Source organism: Tupaia chinensis, unplaced genomic scaffold (assembly GCF_000334495.1).
Source record: "Tupaia chinensis unplaced genomic scaffold, TupChi_1.0 Scaffold000104_1, whole genome shotgun sequence".
In the NCBI taxonomy this organism is placed as follows: Eukaryota; Metazoa; Chordata; class Mammalia; order Scandentia; family Tupaiidae; genus Tupaia; species Tupaia belangeri.
The window spans coordinates 3,022,462-3,043,763 of NW_006159568.1; the positions used below are offsets into that span (position 1 = coordinate 3,022,462).

Sequence of the window (21,302 nt, forward strand, 5' to 3'; positions counted from 1 at the left end):
CTTCTCGTTCTCTTTCCCTTGCTCTCTCCCTGTTTCCAAAACCTGGGAGCCCTGGGAGGCAGAGTACGGGTATTAGTCCCAATATCCAGAATTGTAAAGGGAGGCTTACTGGGTGCATTTACTGGTAGCACAGAGGGACAGTCGGTGGCAAATTCTGAGGAGTCTGATTTCTGTGTGTGCTCCCCCACCAGGCCCTGAATGCAGGCTCCAGGAGGGCACGGCCTCATCTCCTGGGCTCCAGAGATGCCACTGACTTCGGCCATGCTCCTGGAGCCCCAGGAGATGCTGGCATTCTCCATCCTCTCGTGAAAGCAAGCATTGTACGTCGCTTCATCAGGGATAGTGCCCTGGACTCCCAGAAGAAAACAAAATGAGAATCAGTTTCTTGAGGCTGAGGGTCAGTGAAGACAGAGGCGAGAGGCAGGAAAGAAAGAGGAAACAGGGAAAGGGAACTTGGCTGGAGATCGCGGGGCTTCTAGGACCCAGGCCTGGCCGTGTAGAATGGCTCTCTGGCCAAGGGCTACACTCGCAGTGGCTTTTTCACTCACCTGCCGAGCAGGGAACTGATGACTCCCCAACAATTGCTGAGGGCTTTTTTTTCTCCTCCTAAAAAAAAAACGAATTCAGACAGAATCTTCCTGGGAAGCTGTATGTAAAGTAGCTAGCGGTGAGGTCCGCTAGCTGAGGGAGAGGCAATCCCATAGGCCGCCATGCCTCTAGAGGGTCAGAGAAACAGACTGAGCCCCCTAAGCTGGTTGGCCTTTAGCTCCCTTTGGGCACTGGTGCTCTCCAATTCCGCTGGTGTTTGAGCCACATAAAAGTCACTCAGAAAGTGGTGACGCATGCTCAGCCCAGCTCTCAGCCCCCTCTGTGACCCTGACTCGCACGCCTTACTGTCCCCACTGCCCACCCCTGCTCCAGCTTCTGCCCCTACCTGGGGAAGATGAGACGCAGTCGTCTGCTGGTGGAACAGGAGGCAGGCAGGGTCAGCCACCCATACTGCCCCCGTCGGTCACACCCCCTCTAGATCCTCCTGAGGGAGCCTTACTATTGAGGCTCAGCATCAGTGCCTCCTCCTCTGGGAAGTCTGCAATGGACTATAAGGAAGTGAATTTCAGTTCTGTTCATTGCTTCAGGTGAGACCTCAGGCAGGACCCTTCGCCTCTCTGAGCCTCAGTTTCCCCACTGGTGGGCACTGAGATGGCTAATAACTGGAAGTTGAACCAGGCCTGACTGACTCGTGCGCATGTGCCACACACTGCTCCCTGTCCAGTAGCCCCTCGCTCTCCCCCGTGCCCCGCATTGTGTGAAGCACTTCCACTTCAGTGACCCAGGAGGGAGGGCTTACGAACAGGAAACCAAGACCTAGGGCCTCAGTTTCCCCACTGGTGGGCACTGAGATGGCTAATAACTGGAAGTTGAACCAGGCCTGACTGACTCGTGCGCATGTGCCACACACTGCTCCCTGTCCAGTAGCCCCTCGCTCTCCCCCGTGCCCCGCATTGTGTGAAGCACTTCCACTTCAGTGACCCAGGAGGGAGGGCTTACGAACAGGAAACCAAGACCTAGGGCTGGCAGTGGCTTGCAAACAAGCATCCGAGCTCTGCTGGGGCTCTCCCAAGCAGCCAGTAATTCTGGGAGGCAGTCGAGCCCTGGCACCTGCCCTGCTTCTCTCAGAAGGGAGGGCCAGGCAGGGATGGAGTGGTGTTCGGCAGCCTGCAGCGCCAGCCCAGCCGCGCAATTTAATGCGTGTTCTCTGCAGCACATTAATTTGCCGCGCACCCTGGGAGGTGCCTCTGCGGGGTGGGCTTGGTTTTCCCTGGCAAGCAGCACACCTGCCCAGCCCGCCTCTGTCATGTGGGCCACTCAGCAGTCGGGCACCGACATGGCCTCACTGTGTGGTTTGGGAAACAATTGGAGGTGTGGGAGCCAGGGTTGCAAAATACCCATGTTGTCTGGCTGGGCTTTCTCCGTTCCAGGCTGGCTCTGTGACATCTCCTATCTCATTGCCTTCTGGACCAGAAGTGGACCAGCCAGGCACTGATGTAGGATCTGTGACAAGACCTAGTCCCCCTCTCCCTTTTTTAAAGAACATTTATTTGATTTTTTTCTTTTTCTTTTTGGAGAGGTATTTGTTTTGTTTTGTTTTCTTTCTTTTCTTTTCTTTTATTCTTTTTCTTTTTTTCTTTTTTGCTATAGGGCACGTGCGCTCGCCAGAAAGACAGAGAGACACAGAGAGACAGAAAGTGAGAAATCATCCCCCAGGGGGGATGACCTCACCACAATCCCTTCTCCTCCATTCTCCTCTCAGGATCTTGGGCATGCACACACATGCACCCGGTGTGAGTTTAAGCCACTGGGTCTGGGACTCGAACTGCGGTCCACTACATGGGAGTCCAGTGACATAGCCATTACACCAACTGCTGGTCCCTTGATTTTTTTTTTAAAGAGAGTTTTTTTTTTTCTTTTTTTCTTTTTTTTTTTTTCCATATGGTACATGCACTCTCCAGAAAGACAGAGAGAGACAGAGATGGAAAGCGAGAAATCACCCCCCCAAGCTGGATGGCCACACCACAGTCCCTTCTCTTCCATTCTCCTCTCTGGATTTTGGGCAGGCATGCACATGCGCAGGCGTGAGTTTTAAGTCGCCGGGCCCAGGACTTGGACCACAGTCGACTCTGTGGGAGCCCAGCAATGTAATCATTATACCACCTGCTGGTCCCATTTATTCCACTTTATTTATGATTATTTTAATTTGCCATTGGACATGTGTGCTCACCAGAGAGAAGAAAAGTGAGAAAGCAAGTTGCCAGGTCCAGAACTCAAACCGTGGTTGGCCATGTGGGAATCCAGCACCTCAAGCACAAGCCACCTGACTTAGTCCCTTTATAAGGGGCTAGAAGCCAATCAGAGGCTTAGCCATTTATATACTGACGTTTTCTTAAAATAAATGTACTGTCAACTGATGTGGAGGAAGGGCAGAAAAGCTAGATACTATGCATTCCTCGGTCTCTGAAGCATTTGTGAGCTCCAGCAGCCGGGTGGCCTGGAGTTGAGCTCTCGCTCACAGGGCAGGAGGTTCAGAGAGGAGAGAAGACCTGTTGGAAGGTACAGTAAGGGAGTGGAGGGTTTTTGGACTCCCAGGCCAGGGCTGGTACCTCAATAGGCTTTGTACCAGATCCTCCAGCCTGACCTACCCCTTAACTCAAAAAGTCCAGGAGGTCTCTCTTATCACGCTTGACTTCATTTCAAATCCATCCTAGATTCAAGCTCCAGGAAGGGCCTTGTTTGGTGGAACTTGGTGGTTAAGAGCATTGGCTGCCTGGGTTTCTAATCCTGCTCCCACGGCCTTCTGCCTGGCGTGTCTTCTGCTTGCACAACCTGGGCATGGAACTTACCTTCTGTCAGCCTCAGTTGCCCCCGTACCTTGTTACAGGTCTAACGAGCATTTGAGAGCGCTCACATGGGCCAGGCACCTACCTCAGTGCTTCACATGTACCAAGTCTTTAATCTTTCTAAACAGTTTAAGTAGGTGATGTCCATAGCCCCATCTTATACATGAGGAAACCAAGGCATAACCTTGCCCAAGGCTTATATAAAACAAGTAGTAATTTTGATCCAGGCCATCTGTTTCCAGAGCTTGTGCTCAGCCTCTCTACAACAACCATACAAATAATTTCTTCATTGGAGGGTTGTTTTGTTTTTAAAGTTTATTTATTATTTTATTTATTTATGTTTTTTTGGAGAGATTTTCTCTGTAGGGCGCGTGCACTCGCCAGACAGACAGAGAGAGACATAGAGACAGAAAGCGAGAAATCACCCCCCGGGGGGATGGTCACGCCGCAATCCCTTCTCCTCCATTCTCCTCTCGGGATCTTGGGCACACACACACACACACGCGCCCGGTGTGAGTTTTAAGCCACTGGGTCCGGGACGCGAACCGTGGTCGACTACGTGGGAGACCAGCGACATAGCCATTACGCTAACTGCTGATTCCCAATTTATTCATTTGTTTTATGACAGAGAGAAACAAAGAGACAACACCTCCACTAGAGTCTTAGTGCCATGATCCACTCTCAGCCTCAGCTAGAGAGGATCTCAGAGAGAGAGAGAGAGAGACCCCGGGATACAAACCCGGAACCTCCCACGTGGCCGCAGCATTGGGTGTTATGGCTGGGCCACGGGGGCTAGCCTGTAGGGTGGTGTTGATGACTACACAAGATGATGTGACTGAAGCATCTGGAAAGGTGCCCGCCGAGCAGAGCTCAGTGCTGCTAGCTACCATCCCTCATCCATCGTACAGGCATCCGGCAACACTGCAGCCTGCCTGGGGCGGGTGGCTGGCTCTGACGCCTTCTACCTTTGTGCAAAACACTGCTTCCTCTGCACTCGTGGCCTTCTCCAGCTTGATCTCACATGTTTTATTTGAGTTCTGTAGCTGGCAGCATCAGGACACAGATGAAGCCCCGTGGTAGGGAAGTGCAGTGAGCATGAATTCAGTGGGCAGTGGGGGAGGCTGGGGCCAGGTGCCAGTCTTTGTGTGTTTTCAGAACTGCCCCCCTCAATTCTCCATTGCTTCCTCGAGGATGAACGGTGAGGCCTCGCTGCCCTTCCGTAGACAGGTTGGGAAGGAAGGCTGAGTCACTGGCCCAAGGTCGCACAGCAGGGAAGTGGCAGAGCCGGTGCTCTCAGCTCAGTGTGGACTTGGCTGTGTAAGCAGTAGGGAGCCGGCCAAGATTTCTGACAGCAGCTTTCTGTGAACAGAGCCGTGCTTGCCGACACCAGTCTGGCTGTACTCTCGGGTTGGATGGAGGGTGGCTGGGCTCCTGGGGAAACATAGGTAACAACAGAGGCATTATTCAGGGTTAATTCTGTGCTGGGTCCTGGGCTAGGGGCTTTACATGCAGTTGTTAATGGAATCCATGCAACAATGCTAGGAGGTAGCTAGGATTATCTTCTTTCTATAAATGCAAAAAGCAAGACACACAGAAGCAAAGCCACTTGTTCAAGATCACACAAGCCAACAAGTGTGGGGACAGGACCTGAATGAGGACTGCCAGCCCCGTGGCCCTTGTCCATGACTACCATGCTGCACTGCCTCCTTTTTACCAAGATTTGAAACACTCAATCTAGAAGGCCACTTCAGGAGAACTCTATGCTTTCTGTGTCTTCATTTGTTTGTTGCATTGTTTTCATCAAGCAATCACCTAGCTGATACAGAATCCCTCTGCCTGGAAGGCAGACTCTCTAACCATTCCATTTGGGCAGTGTGTTCAGCCTTAGCAAACCCTGCCTGGGAGTGGGCAAGAGATGGCCAGCAGACATGTGACGGGAGCAGTGTCACACAGGTTTATCAAACACTGATTTGTCATCTCCATTTCTTGGAGAAGAAATGCACATGCTTGTGCTGGGGTGACATGTCATTTATGTGTGACGACAGCACCTGGGTTCATCTTTGTGAATCGGCATTACTGAGCCTTGCCCGATACAGTGGCCAAGTCTCTGGAGGTCTATAAACAGGCCGCATGCCCTGCCACCAAGCACCCAGACACGGAGGTCTGGACTTTGTCTGTCTGACGATGTTTTCCCGTCTTCGTCCTTGCTGCTTACCTGCCACCTCTCTCTTCTCCAAATGTCAATTGGTCTGGCCCTAGATGTCTCTCCCCCACTTTTATTCTGCTGTTTTTAGTCACCTGGGGGCTGAGAAGCTAACCCAGTGAGCTCACTGGAACTATGTGCAAATGAAGACTAGCCATGCCAGAGGTGCCGGGAGGAATGATAGGGTCAGGCTTTGTGCCCACATTTTGGCTATTCCTAGCCAGATTGTGGGGGGCTGAGGTGGCTGGAGGGTGATTTGAGAGAGGTAAGTCAGGCTACCAATAAGGGTTGGATTGATAGAGACCCACTGAGGCCAAGGGCTTAAGTGAGTGACTTGGCCAAGAAGCTGCTGGCATCATGATGCTGTCCTGGAAAGTGGGAAGTTGCCTCTGTGACAGCTCTGGCCCTAGAGCTGCTAGGGAGGAATGGGATACAGGGAGGAGCCCTGTGCTTCATGCATCTCGGATTCATTATTATCTCCCTTTCCAGATAATGAATGAGCCCCTTGGGGCACAGACGGTAGCTGGGTCTTAAGAAAAAGTTCATTTTAAATCAGAAAGTTAATTTTGAATAAAAAGTAATACATACACGTGGTTAAATATTTAAACCATACAGAAAAATATAAAATGAAAAATAAATCTTCCTCCCCTGGCCTCAGCCCACCCATCTATATCTCCGTTCTCAAAGTTAATGGTGTCTTATGTATGCTCTCAGTGACATTTTTATGCATCCATTCACTTATAGATTGTACCTTTTTTTTTTTTTTTGGGGGGGGTTTTGCTTTTAGGGCCGTCACCAGAAAAGACAGCCACTGAGGCCAAGGGCTTAAGTGAGTGACTTGGCCAAGAAGCTGCTGGCATCATGATGCTGTCCTGGAAAGTGGGAAGTTGCCTCTGTGACAGCTCTGGCCCTAGAGCTGCTAGGGAGGAATGGGATACAGGGAGGAGCCCTGTGCTTCATGCATCTCGGATTCATTATTATCTCCCTTTCCAGATAATGAATGAGCCCCTTGGGGCACAGACGGTAGCTGGGTCTTAAGAAAAAGTTCATTTTAAATCAGAAAGTTAATTTTGAATAAAAAGTAATACATACACGTGGTTAAATATTTAAACCATACAGAAAAATATAAAATGAAAAATAAATCTTCCTCCCCTGGCCTCAGCCCACCCATCTATATCTCCGTTCTCAAAGTTAATGGTGTCTTATGTATGCTCTCAGTGACATTTTTATGCATCCATTCACTTATAGATTGTTCCTTTTTTTTTTTTTTTGGAGAGGGTTTTGCTATGAGTGCGCTCACCAGAAAGACAGAGAGAGACAGAGAGACAGAAAGTGAGAAATCACCCCCCAGGGGGGATGGCCACACCGCAATCCCTTCTCCTCCATTCTCCTCTTGGGATCTTGGGCACGCACGCACATGTGCCTGGCATGAGTTTAAGTCACCGGGTCTGGGACTCAAACCCTGGTCAACTACATGGGAGTCCAGCGACATAGCCATTACACTAACTGCTGGTCCCAAGATTGTATCATTTTTTAAAGTTTTGTTTATGTATTGTATCAGAGAGAGCTTGACAGCACTCCCAATAGAGTCTTCATGCTGCAGTCCACTCCCAGGCCCAGCCAGCCTAGACCACAGGCGCACATTTACGTCCTTGTACATGCACGTACAGGGAGGCCTTGGGACACGAGTCTGGGACCTTTTCGCGTGGGCCTGGTATAACAGAGTGTTGTGTTACTGTTGCATCACTGTCTGTTCCCAATTTTACCATTTTTTACCAGCACAAATGGAATCATACTGTGTATAATGTTCTGCACTTTGCTTTATGCACTTGATGATGTACCTTAGAGATCTTTCCACAGTCGCCATGTTCTAGTAGACCTCAATGCTTTTGGGAACTTCCATCATAGGGAAGCATCATTGTTTATTCCAACCATTGCAATGAACTCTTGGATGGTTCCCTTCCTTATCATTAAATGTAAATCTCTCTGTGCATTTATGATGTGTTTCCATAGGAGTCCTAGAAGTAAAATTGCTGGTCAAAGGGAGGAGTGTTTTTTATTCACCTATTGAAACAGGGTCATTTAGGGGGCAAAGAGACAGGCTCTCAAGTCAGAGCCTCTGTTTGCATCCAGCTCCCCTCCGACTATCAAACTGGGATTGTAAAGACTGAAATCTCCCAGAATGGCTGTGGTACTTTAATGAGATAATACTACTTAGAAAACATTTAGGACAGTGTTTGGCATGACTGATAGCACTATTAGTCGGTGTTGGGTAAAGCGTAAATGACCCACTGAATGAAGGAATGAAGAGCCCTGAGAATCCTCTTGCTGTAAATGCTGCCCTCCTCCCATCCCTGGAGCAGTTCCTGTCCTGGCAGGGAGGCCAGAGACCATCATGCCAGAGTTACTTTTCAGCACGACTAATTAGAACTCTGCCTTTGTCCTTTTGTTACGCTGGATCAACAGTTGCTTGTTCAAGGAAGATCGTGTCATACACGTACATGGAAATATTGACCGAGTCCCGGTGTCTGCTCTGCAATGCCCAGCAGATGAAATCCAAACACACCCTTGAAATTAAAGCGGTATTGGAGTCTGCTAGCGCCCAGCGATTCCAGAGAAGTAGACGAGGTCAGCTCAAAGGAAGGAATGGGGAAGGCTGACCGCAGAGTAAACAGCGCCCCTCTTAATGAGTTCTCAAATTTGTCTCCCTGGCTCTACAAATCCAGATTAGATCTTCAGCCAGGACAATTAGAGGGAGGCCAGTCAGAATTAGTTAAAAGTGGGGATTAAGTGATTTGGGGAAAAGAAATTTAGGGTTATTGTCTCTAAGTAAATAGCACCACCTAAACTAAGGCTAATAAACCTGTCATTAGGAGCCTGCCAGAACTGTTTTACCGGCTGGCTGCAGTCCTCTGCGATTAGCACACCCATTGTCCGCAGGCAGAGGTAGGCTGTCATGTCAGGAGCTCAGGAGCGCTTTCCCTCCTAGGTGAAATATCATTCATCCCCCTGCCCCTCATAACTGCTGTGACCAGCATCTCTTTATTAGTGACAAGTTCAAACAAAGGCAGACTTCACAGCAGCTTCTGCCCCAATTGTCACACATTTCAAACTCCAGCTGAAGTGAGGAGCCTGGCGTGCCCACCCTGCAGGTGTGCATGCACCGAGTCAGGAGCAACCGTGGCCTCCGCCCAGATCCCAGGTACTGGGCTGCGTCTCTCTTTTCTCCTAAGGTGGCAACTGCTTGCCGTCATCTGCTTTGGCGTTTGTCTAATATCTTCAGCTCACCTTTCTCTCAGGCACAGCTCACTTTTCCAACAGGTGTCAAAAATATACTTTTTTAAAAACTTTTTTTTCATTTATTGCTTCCGTGAGTGACAGAGAGATAGCACCCCCAACAGGGTCCTAATGCCACAATCCATCCCCAGCCTCAGCCAACCCTGGTGGTGAGCATGCCTGTTCCCCGAAGTACTAGGGAGCTATCCAGATGGGAACCTGAACCTTCCCATGCACCTCACAGAGCACGCTGCACCACCATCCAGCCCCTACCACAACCTACTTTTATAAATGTTAAAAATAGGCCAACTTGTGGCATGATATTTAAGCAGCTGGGTCCCATGTGGCTGGCTACACAGTTCAAGTCCTGTAGTTCTAGTGGCTTGGGAAACATTCCAGGCATGTGTGTGTGCATACCCAAAGCCCAAAAGGGGGGAGAAGAGATTGCTCATGACTATCCCATGGAGGGTGCTTCCTCGCTTTCTTATCTCTGGCAAACACATATGCCCTCTGGTAAATTAAAAAAAAAAAGTTAAAAACATAACTCTTATACAAGTGTAAAATGGACAATAGATATAACAAAGATTTTATTCTATTTGTTAATTAATGAGAGCACATATGAAAACCATCTGGGGAACAGGGGTTTGTATCGTTCTTCAGAAAAAGATTTTAAAAAATAAGATGGCTAGATTAGAAACAAACTTGGTTAAGGTCCTGCAAGGCAATAAACCCAAACCTTTGGGGTTATTTTATTTTTTTTTATTCGTGGTAGAAATCTACACTTTTTAACATATGACTTCACAGTGTCTTGGTTCTACTTGAATAGTCGAGAATCCATCAGACACAAGTATGTTCCTTCTGAGACGTGGTCCTTGGTCATACCTATTACATGATGCCCATGACATTGAAAGGTTAGACTGCCAACCTCTGTGACCTCTTTTTTAAAGTTGTAAGTAACATTTCTTCTTTTTTTTTTTTTTAAATTCTTTTAAAGAGATTTTTGTTACAGGGCATGTGTACTCGCCAAGGAGACAGAAAGAGACAGAGAGATAGCGAGAAATCACCCCTGGGGGGGGATGGCCATGCCACAATCCCTTCTCCTCCATTCTCCTCTTGGGATCTTGGGCACGCACACACACACACCCAGTGTGAGTTTAAGCCACTGAGTCTGGGACTCGAACTGTGGTTGACTATGTGGGAGTCCAGTGACATAACCATTATGCTATCTGCTAGTCCCAGTAACATTTCTTGACACACATAAAAGGAGAATGTTGTACACACTCCAGAGGCGGAAGTGCCTGCAGTTCTGGTTAAATGATTGAACCAAGACAGGACAAGACGGAGCCTTCACTGGGTCGTGGAATGGACACAGGCCAGGGCAGGGCTAGGGAGGCCTGGGAGGAAGCTGCCAGGAAGATGTAGGGCAAGTTGATGTCATGGAGAAGGTGACACTGAGCGGACAGTTAGGAGGGACTTGGGGACTGACTTGGGGTATCTTTGAAACCAGCACAGCTAAGAGGTAGGGGTTGTCACCCACAGAAACAAAGAAGAGGTAGCTGGTGTGGGGTAGTGCCAGGAAGCTGGCTGTGTCCAAGCCCTGATTCCTCAAAAAGTGACCTCTCTAATGCTCTTCCTCCACGCACAGGACTCATGTCCTCCTCTACCCTCTTTTTCCCCCGAAGTCTATTTATTTATTTTCTTCACAAGGTAGAGGCTGCACCCTATATAGGGTACTCATGCCACAACCCCCTAGAGCTTTGCAGCCAGCCAGGATCAGAGGTGCACCTGATGTGTTGGGATGGACCAGGAGGAGAACCCAGAACCCTCCCCGTGGTCCCAGCATCGATTAGAGTGCTGAGCCTGTGCCACTGCAGCTGGGCCTGGCCTGTGTCCCTAGCAAGGCCTGGCAGCTGGTGAAACTGCTGGTGTTAGTGGGGTGGTTCACACGTAGACTGGAGGGCTTTGAGAATTGGGGAAGGGCTGAGAATTGGCAGTCTGAGGGCCAAACATGGCTTTCGACCTGTTTCTTTTGGCTTCAGTATATATTCTAAAAACTGGACTGGTGGTTAGCATTTACAGAGTTAGGAGATTCCAAAATGAATGAAACTAAATGAAAACTAGAGTGTTGGCTTCTTTTCAAAACTATCTGGAGCTGAGATGGGACTGCTATTTTGGGACAGGGGTCTCTCACCTCTGGGCTTCGGAGGGAAGGCCTGTAGCCATAGCTTGCAGGCCGACCACCCCCATCTCCTTCTGTAAGTTCCTTTCCTGGAGAAATGAAAACATGACTCGTCCTTAGTCTCCTTCCACTAGGGTTTAATTCAGGGGCTGCAGCATGTCCAGTGCCGTGGGCACTGCCGGATCTCTCTCTGTCCAGCCAGCACCAGCTTCCCTTGTCGTCAACATGGGGGGCAAAAGTGATGATGCTGCCATGAAATGTCGGAGTGCAAAGAACCCTCAGAGGCCATCTGTCTCCACTACTTGAATGTCCAGATTGGCAAACCAAGACCCAGAGAGGAGGTGGAACTTATCTGAGGTCACACAGCAAGTCACTGTTGCCTGGGGTGCAGGGTTCCTGGATATGAAGAGCCCCCAGCAGATATGACCACCAGTTTGCAAAGGAGATTGCCTTTCCCAACAGCTCCGCCATATTTCCTTATAGCTTGAGCCTGACATGCTGAGATCCTCCTCTGGGCAGAACCTCCCACCCCAGGGCTGTCAAGGCTGGCAGACCTTCTCCGGCCATCGAGCCATCGCCAGCATCCTACCCCCACCTCCCATCTTGTTCACAATAATTAATGGCTTCTCAAGTGGCTTGCTTTCTTCTTTCTCTTGCTCACACACACAGTCAGGTAGAGGGGGAGTTCGGTTGGTGCCCTGTGGTATTCAAAGTGAAGGGTTTTCACACTGTCAGGGTAATGAATTCTGCAAGGGTTTGAAGTGAGGAGCTGGGAGGATCTCCATGTCATGTGTCTGGGAGTGACAACCCCCAGTGGTTAATTACTGCCACACGATGAGAACCGAGCTGGTAGCAAAATGAGATAAGTTCATTATGAGCTAAATTTGAAGTTAATTGGATTCACATTCCCCCCCATTAGTGTACACAGAGAGAGCCTACCTAGAAATGGGCTGTATGGAGAAAGAAAAGTTGCATCTAAGCAAAAACTGATAAATCAGACCGAGTTATTTTGTGGAGTTTATGATGGAGGTTTTCCAAGATGTTGGTGAGATGGGAACCATAGTTTCTTCAGAGGAGTGGAACCAATGTCATGTGATTACTTACATCTTGGTAGATGTTTGCTGAGCACCTACTGTGTGCTGGGCCAGTGCAGGGCAAGGAGGAAAGAGGGCAGCTCTCCATCTTTGAGGACCTTCAGGTCAGAGGCAGGAGGAGGACCAGTGCCCAGTGTTGGGGAATGGGGAGGGAATCTGAATGCCAGAATCTGGACTTCAGGACTAGGAATCTAAAGGTGCCAGAACGCCTGGGTATGGACATGTCTCCACTTCTTACTTGCCGTGGGAACCTGGGCAGGTGCTGAATGATCTCTCTGAGTTTCAGTTACCACATCTGTAAAATGGGGATAAAAAGAATGCTTGTTGTATGGAGTTTCTGGGGCTAATCGAGTCAACATGTGTGATGCGGTGAACAGCATTTGAATGCTGCCCATTGTCGGGCCTACAGTAAATACGAAAGACTAGTTGTCACTGTTATCAGCTGCGTGACCTTGGGCATGTCAGCTATTTGTAGCTTCCACTTCCTCGGCTGTGAAATGAGAAGAACACTCACCTTATGGGGGTTGAAGGAGATATGGCATGCCCAGGGCCTGGCCCAGAGCCTGGCTTATGGACCCTGTAAGGAAGCTGTAGTTCTCTTGGTTGACCAATCACTGAGATGGCCCAGATTCAAGGTGAGGATAGTTCATGGACCCCACCCCTCCATGAAAAGGATAATAAAGAATTTACAGACATATGTTAGTAAGATCACAGAGAGTACCATTGTTTCACCCAGTAAGTACCCACCTTTTCTCTCCCACAGTTGTAAAAGAAAGACTGGGGTTCAGGTGATGGTATTGGTGCCAAAGGTCACACAGCTAGTTAATGGTGGAACTAAAATTTAAACTCAAGCCTATGTGACCCTGAACTCCAGCCCTCCCTGCCAAGGTCAGGGATCTGGACTTGGTTCTGGAGACAACTGGGAAGCCCATGTGGAAAACAGAACAGATGTGGGTGGCTTCCCATCCCCTCAAGCCTGACAGCCTAGAAGTTGCTGGAGCTTCCCTTCCCTGGGGGTGGATCTACCCCCTGCCCCCAAAGGCCACTTCCTCTGCTAGGTGTCAGCCCTGCCCTCTCCCCTAGCAGCTTCCTAAGTGTTTGCACCTGCTCTTTATTGTTTAACTATTGAGCATTTCAAGTCCACACACCTCCAAGGGCTGCCAGTCTACTTTTATCCCTCCCTACCAGTGTCCCCTTCAGTCATCTGGATCCTGACTATGGACTAAGAGCCTAAGGGCTCTGATCTAGGATTGTGTGGGGCGTGGCAATCTATTGTAGAGGATTTGGGAGGCCAGCGACTAACTCTGGCTTCATCTACTTGAGTCTGAGGCCCACCAGCCCTTCATTCTCAAGCTGTGTTTCTCAAGTCACCTGGGACTGGAACTGCCAGTAGCTATGTGGCATCCAGTCATGTTAACCACTGTACCACCCGCTGGCTCCAGGATATACAAGTGCTGCATTTTCTTTCTTTCTCTTTTTTTTGGAGAGGTTTTTGCTATAGGGTGCGTGCGCTCGCCAGACAGACAGAGAGAGACATAGAGACAGAAAGCGAGAAATCACCCCCCAGGGGGGATGGTCACGCCGCAATCCCTTCTCCTCCATTATCCTCTCGGGCTCTTGGGCATGCATGCACATGCGCCCGGCGTGAGTTTTAAGTCATCGGGTCCGGGACGCGAACCGCGATTGACCATGTGGGAGTCCAGCGACATAGCTGGTACGCTAACTGCTGGTTCCCATGTACTGCATTTTCTTTATCCATGCATCAGTTGATGGATGTTTGAGTTTCTGCTTTTTAGCTATTATGAATGATGCTACTATGAACATTTGCATACAAGTTTTTGTATGGTCATCCGTTTTCCTTTCTCTCAGATACACACCTAGGAGTGGACTTGCTGACTCACACGATAACTCTACATTTAACCTTTTGTGGCATTGCCAGACTTTTCCAAAGTGGCTGCACCATTTTCTATTTCTACCAGCAGGGTATGAAGAAGGTTCCCATTTTCTTCAGCTTTGCCAATGATTGTTATAATCTGTCTTTTTTATTAGATCCATCGAATGCTAACCATCCTTAAATTGGGCTGTCTTTTTATTATTGAACTGTAAGAGTTCTTTATATATTCTAGGCACACAAGTCCTTTATCACATATGTGATTTACAAATATTCTTTTTTTTTTGGAGAGGTTTTTGCTATAGGGCACATGCACTCGCCAGACAGACAGAGAGAGACAGAGAGATAGAAATCGAGAAATCACCCCCCTAGGGGGGATGGCCACGCTGCAATCCCTTCTCCTCCATTCTCCTCTCGGGATCTTGGGCACACACGCACATGCGCCCGGCATGAGTTTAAGCCACTGGGTCCGGGACTTGAACTGCGGTCGACTACGTGGGAGTCCAGCGACATAGCCATTATGCTAACTGCTGGTCCCTACAAGTATTCTTTTTCCCATTCTGTGGGTCATTTTTTCACTTTAAAAAACATTCTTTCTTTCTGAGAGAGAGAAAGAAGGACACTCGAATGGGGTCTTCACGCCACAATCCTCTTCACAGCCACAGCCAGCCAGGACCACAGACATGCATGCGTGTGTCTGTGTACAGGGAGACCTCAGGACAGGAACCAAAACCTTCCCATTTGACTTGAGCATCGCAGAGCATTATGTTGCTAAGCTTGCCTGGCCTTTTCAAGTAACAATTCTTGGTTACTTTTTTTGGATTTGTTTTTTATTTCTTAACTCATTTTCAGCTTTTTTGTTTGTTTGTTTGTTTGTTTATCAATTCCTTTCTCTTCCCTTCCCTAGGTTCATTTTATTACCTGTTTACTTGACTTCTTGAGTTGAGTGCGTCAGTAAGACACTGAACTTTTCCTTTAAGAATCAAGGTTTTAAAGCATGTATAACAGTGGCAGAAACTGTTGGGGTTCAGGCATGATCACAAAAACCACCCCGTATTGAAGGAAGACTCTGATCTTAGGAGGCAGGAAAGCTAGAGTCTAGCCCCTGCCTTGACTCAGAGCAGCTGAGTATCCCTGGGCACATGCCTCTCTTCTCTTCTCTAGCTCAGGAAACCAGGTAGGAGGTGGCACCTGTACTATGCAGACTCCTTCCAAGTAATGCCCTCCATCTTTCAAAGGACAGGTTTGGCATCCCCCTTTATGTGGTCCTGGTATTCATCCCAGCACACACGCCCCTAAAAACTGCAGGTGAATTTCCTTCTGCACAATGGAGCCAACAAGCAATGGTGGCCATGTCTGAGCTGAGAGATGCGTGGAGACTCTGGACTCACGCACGGGGCACAGACAAGTCCACAAGCAAGGTGGTGGAGTGCACCGACTAAACACATGGACGTTGACATTGGGTTGATTGGAATCAAATCCTGGCTCTTTCTGTGCAGCCTCGGACAAATTACTTGACCTTTCTCTTTCTCATTTCCCTGTAAAGTGGGGGATGGTGTCACATAGAGTTGTTGAGGGTTGAATGAGTTAATAATGCCTAGGGTACTTAGACTCGAACCTGGTGATTTGTAATTTCTACATAAGTATTTGCAGTTTGTTGTTCTCAGAATCAGGGGTGTGAGCCTGGGAGTGGGGCTGGAGTGAGAGGTGCTCCGTGGTTGGTTGGGGAAGCCAGCCCATGAGAACATCACAGCCTCTGGCTGTCTTCTCTACCTGTCTCTTGGCTGGTGACTGGCGTTTCAATCCCGTACTGAGTAGCCTGACATCTGTGCTCACTCGGCTTCCTCAGGTGCCTCTCGGCAGCCCTCAGGTCACCACACACACCGCATGTCTGGAACAACTGTGGGGAAGGCAGCACGTTGGTGGGAGTGTTCCCTCCACCCCACCATGATGGGCTGGGGTCCTGGCTGAGGTTAGGGATTTTCGGCTGAAGCACCTGCCCTACCACCTGCTCCCTGTGGGGCCTGAGCCAGTTGCTCCCCACTCAGGTCTCAGCTTTCCCATCTGCTAAGTGGCAACAGAGGTTGGTCAGAAAGTGCTCCCAGAGCCTTTCTCGCATTGATTCTTTCTTTTTTAAAGGTTTTTTCCTTTCTTTTCTTTCTTTCCATTTAATCACATGTCTTTACAGTGTTTAACATTTCTTTTCTAGCACAAATACCATGCATGTGAGTCAAGACAAAGATATTATATACATCATCAGCAGCAAATAGCTTCTTTTTTTTGTCAATTAAGCATGCTTTTACCTGTTTTTTTTTTCCTTTCCCTTTCCCCTCCTTCCTTTCCATATTAAATATTTTTTCACATCTCATTGATTTAAAAAAATCTTAAACTAAGAATATGGACACAGCTAGAATCTAGTGACAAATGCAGTGTAATTTTCTTCCGAAACTTTTTTTTCTCTCTCTATTCCCCCTTTTCACTAAAGAGAGGTATAAACTAACTTACCTGCAAAAAAATCAGGTTGATCTCTATTTGGTCTGTTATTTGCACAAAGTCCCATAAAAATTCAATTTCTGATGCAAGACAACAGATACTACTGTATTATTGAACTTATGTGAATAACCATTCTGTCACAAAATAAGAATGCTCACAAATATTTTCCAGTTTTTTTTTTTTTTTTGAGAGGTTTTTGCCACAGGACGCGTGCGCTCGCCAGACAGACAGAGACAGAGAGACAGAAAGTGAGAAATCATACTCCAGGGGGGATGGCCACGCCGCAATCCCTTCTCCTCCATTCTCTCGGGACCTTGGGCATGCATGCACACGTGCCCGGTGTGAGTTTTAAGTCACCGGGTCCGGGAAGCAAACCGCGGTCAACTACATGGAGTCCAGAGACATAGCCATTATGCTAACTGCTGGTCCCTTATTTTAGTATTTTTAATTTGACCAGAGAGAGACAGAAAAAGAGAGAGAAAGTGAGAAAGCATGCCACAAGGTCTGGTGCTCAAATCATGGCCTGCCATGTGGGAGTCTAGCACCTTCACCAACACGCCACCTGCTGGGCCCTTGGCATTGATTCTTGAAGGGGTCTATTATGAACTCCAGAGAGTCGCAGCTTTCCTTGCAGGGCCACTTTTTTCACTCAGCAAATATCCGTGGGCCTCTGCCATTCCCACCTTGGGTTACAGTACCTGCTCTCTGGGGCTTACGCTCAGCAGAGAGGGGTTGCGTACAGGGTGTAGGTGTCGGGGTGGAAGAAGATGAGTGAAGAGGCACCAGAGAGCTGGTGAGGGCAGACCCCCTTAGCTCACCTCATTTCTGGAGTCAGGTTTGCCCACTTCTCTTTTCTGTTTGACCCCAGCTCTCCCAGGAAGTCCCACTAGCTCTGATGGCGGCAGTAATGTGGGGACTGAGGGCTCTCGGGTAAATCCTGGGGCCTTTGCTTCCCTGGAACGATGCCTTATGTAGGACACGGGCCATGCCTATCATGAGCCAGGATGCCCAGTCCAAAGCCAGGGCGATGGGGAGCAGAGAGGGTACTTCCTATCTGACCCTGCCTGGTATTCTTTATGGTTCCAGAAGGTGAGCAGAATCCTGTGAAATGAGGTAGCCCCCGGGTGCTGTTGGACAGTCTTGGAGTGACAGGTGCTAGAAGGGCTGTTGGTGCACTCGGGGTGCTCGCAGGCTCATTCCACAGTCTGGCTTGAAATCTTTGGGGGGCATTGCTCAGAGGTGGTCCTCCTTTGGCCACCTGCTAGTGGCCACCTGGAGATTGGAGTCGTTTACCTTTGTGCTGCCTGCCCGGCCCTACTGAGCCCCAGGGAGGTTCTGGGTACTCCTGGGCCTCTCCTGGCTCTGTGTGGTCAGCAGCTGCACACCCACGCCCAGACCTCTTCTGGCCTCCCCAGTCATCAGTGCCCATACTCGGAAGAGGTCGAGGTTCCTCCTTTCCTCCCTAGTCCCCAGGCTCGCCATTTCCTGCCCATTTTCTAGGGGGCATCCTTTCCTTCAGGGAAAACTTCTCACTTTCCTGGGTGATGAACGTGGTACCATCTCTGCCTTGCAGAAATGCTGGACACTCACCCGCTGGAGTGCCCACTCCTTAAGGGCCAAGGCCTTACCTCCATGTCCCAGCCCCAGACCGTGTTTGATACCAGCAGGTGCTTCCTGAGTCTTTGCTGAATGAAGAAGCACCTGTAGGCCGAAGGAAGAACTCCCTGTGGGTCCAGATATGGGCTGGAGAGTCTGAGGCCAGGACACCCTCTGCACACTGTGGGGCCTGACGAGGAGGAGGGGGCCGTGGGAGCTGGTCTCTGTACGGGCTTAGTGTTGGGCTGTGTGCGGCTGCAGGGGGTGGGGGTTTGCGCAGAGGGCTGAGCAGAAGCCATGGTTAGAGGGCTCCCAGACATACCGGGGAGCAGAGAGCACAGGGAGTGGCCCGGGGCAGGGTGTCCTGGGGCCTCTGTTGGCCCATCTGCCCGAGGGGTCCCATTTCTCAGGGATGGGCCAGAGCCCTGACTCACTTCTTAGAGGCAGGGTGGTTTTGTGTGTATGTGTGTGCGTGTGCATGTATGTGTGTGTGTGTGTGTGTGTGTGTGTGTGTGCATGCATGAGCAATGGGGAGAGCTGGGGCACACTGCATTGAGTGTCCAGATGTGACAAATGTGCAGAGTGTCTGGGGAGCCGTGGACATGAGCGGCTGGCCGCGGAGATGCTCACCCTGTGATTTGTTGCTTTGATTCCTCAGGCCGCGACTTGGCGAGCACGACCCTCCCCGGGTACCCTCCGCACGTCCCCCCCGCCGGACAGGGCAGCTACTCAGCGCCGACGCTGACAGGGATGGTGCCTGGTGAGTCTACACTGTCGGCGTCTCCACAGCGGGCAGCGCTCGGGGTTTCGGTGGGGGGACTTCCCCCGCAACAGCCCGGTGACCTCTGCGCTTCTGAGAAGCAGCCCTGAATAAATCAGGCAGAGGTCTGTGCTCTCGGCCTCTTGCTCTGCCGCTGGGCCTGTGGAGAGAACCAGCCAGCAGGCCCAGGGAAGGCAGCAGAGAGAGGGGAGTCTCTGACTGTCACTCACACAGCCCCTCCGCGGCCACATGGGGTGTCTGAACAGGAGGGGTGTGGGCCTGGCTGAAGGCCACTCAGCTGGTGCTGGTAGGAAGGGACTTTCCCCCGGCCCCCCTCCCTCCCTGCCCGACCATCTTTCTCCCACCTAATTTGTGTCACAAGGAATAAGTGAGGTGCCCCTGGTCACCATACTCCTTGGAGCTGAGGGTGCTGGCTGGTAGGGTTGTCACTTAATTCTAAACTGGACACCCTGTGGCCACTGGGACTCGATTCTGGCCAGTGATGTCAGTTTGGGGGCGTTTGCAAAGGAGGCCACTGTGCTCTTCCATTGGGGATGGCGTGGGGACAAGACAGACACGTCATTGTACTGTTGTCTCTGTAGCAAGGGCATTAGCATGGCAGGGATGCCCAAAATATTCTTTGTTGAAAGATTTTTCATTTATTTGTGAGAGGTTTTCGCTATAGGGCGCGTGAGCTTGCCAGAGAGACAAAGAGAGACAGAGAGACAGAAAGCGAGAAATCACCCCCCAAGAGGGATAGCCACATCACAATCCCTTCTCCTCCATTCTCCTCTCAGGATTTTGGACACACACACAAACACACACACACACACACACACACACACCTGGTGTGAGTTTTAAGCTGCTGGGTTCGGGATTCGAACCATGGTCAACTATGTGGGAGTTCCGCGATGTAACCATTATGCCATATGCTGTCTGCTGGACTTGAAAGATGTTTTTTATAAAAATCAGGGGAAGAAATCAGGCCTCTGCTGGATGTTGCGACACTTCTTTTATGAGTCAGCATTTCTTGTTTTGGGTGACCTGGGGATGGGGCGTGCCACTCACGTCAGTGCCCAGGAGCTCTGGGAGCCTGGTCTTTTCCTGACACACACTGTTGACTCTTTGGTTATTAAAAAAAGCCCAAATGGTATTTTGCCCCCTCCCCATCCCAGACGGTTTTCTCTTTGGAACCTCAAAACAGCTCTGAGACGTAAGCAGGGGACCCTTCATCCCACTTTATTGGTGAGAAGATTGAGGCTGGAAAGGGGCCAGAACATGCCCAAGTCACCCAGCTGGAACCACCCTTGGGACCAGGCAAAAGGGACCCCTGTTCTGGGAGCCACTCTGCTCAAGACTCCCCTATGACCTGCCGGGGCAGTGGCCCTCCTCCCATGGCACTGGACGGGGGACATCTACAGGACAAGGGATGCTCCCACACCCCACCTTCTAGCCCGCTCTAGAGTTCAAACCAGCACAAAACTCTTCCAGGTTCTTCCCAGGGCCATCTTCCTAAAGACAGCCCATGTCATCCGTGTGTGCACCGCTGAGCCAGAGGACTGGCTCTCTGTGGGGGCATGGGCAGACTCAGACGTGAGGCTGGGTGTGCTAACACGCACTCGAGTGGAGCCGGGGTGGGGGGAGATGCTCGCAGGTCAGATCATCGCCAGGCAGGCTATCGCCAGGCGGGCTTTCCCCGGGCAGCCACGTCTGGGTGCAGGACGTTGAGAAGTCCTGGAATTCTCAATCCCCTCCTGGCTTTCCAGGTGGTTTGGAAGAGGTACTTAACAAGGTAGGAGGATGGAGCATATTTCATTTAACGGTTTGTTAGCTTGATTTATGACTTTTAAATATGAGACATATGGGAAATGGCCTCTGCGTGTGCTCTTGCCCTGGGCCTTGCCAGTGCCGGGGAGGCCCGCCAGGTTCTCGCCTGCAAAACCTTCGCTTTTCTGCAGCAAGGCTGAGCAGCGGCAGGTCACAGGGGACTGCTGTGTACAAGGCGAGGTTGTGGGACACCCCCCCACACACCCCACTGCCAGCACATGCCCACTCGCCGTTTCCCCTCTGTTAGCAAGTTAGGGCAGCCTTAGGGAGGCACCCCGAGTCATGCTCATTAAGGCCCCTCATGCCATGTAGCAAGCAGAGCCCTTTCCCTGGAGTCCTTAGATGTGACAATTTTGGGAGGTGGGCAAGGTCAGACTGTGTTCCCTATTTTCCAAAAAGACTAATGAGACCCAGAGAAGCTAGGGAATTGCCCAAGGGTGCACAGCTGTGGGCAGGAGAGTTGAACCTGGGTCTTCTGCCCACATCACCCAACTCCTGTAAGACACTCAGTCCTCCACATTGGGCTGCCTGCATGCTCACGAGTCTTTCAGCTCTGACTTCTCAGTGATGGCATGGGGAGGTGGTTGC

General features: G+C 50.1%; 1 protein-coding gene across 5 annotated transcripts in view; it reads left to right on the forward strand.

Annotated features, from left to right (window-relative positions):
* PAX5 (paired box 5) overlaps positions 1-21,302 on the forward strand; it is a 212,093-nt gene that overhangs the window by 141,111 nt on the left and 49,680 nt on the right. For all 5 annotated transcript variants that reach the window (XM_027770032.1, XM_014586019.2, XM_027770033.1 and 2 more), the window contains one exon: positions 18,786-18,887. In XM_027770032.1, the coding sequence (XP_027625833.1) occupies positions 18,786-18,887 (102 nt within the window). The remainder of the gene's footprint in view (positions 1-18,785; positions 18,888-21,302) is intronic.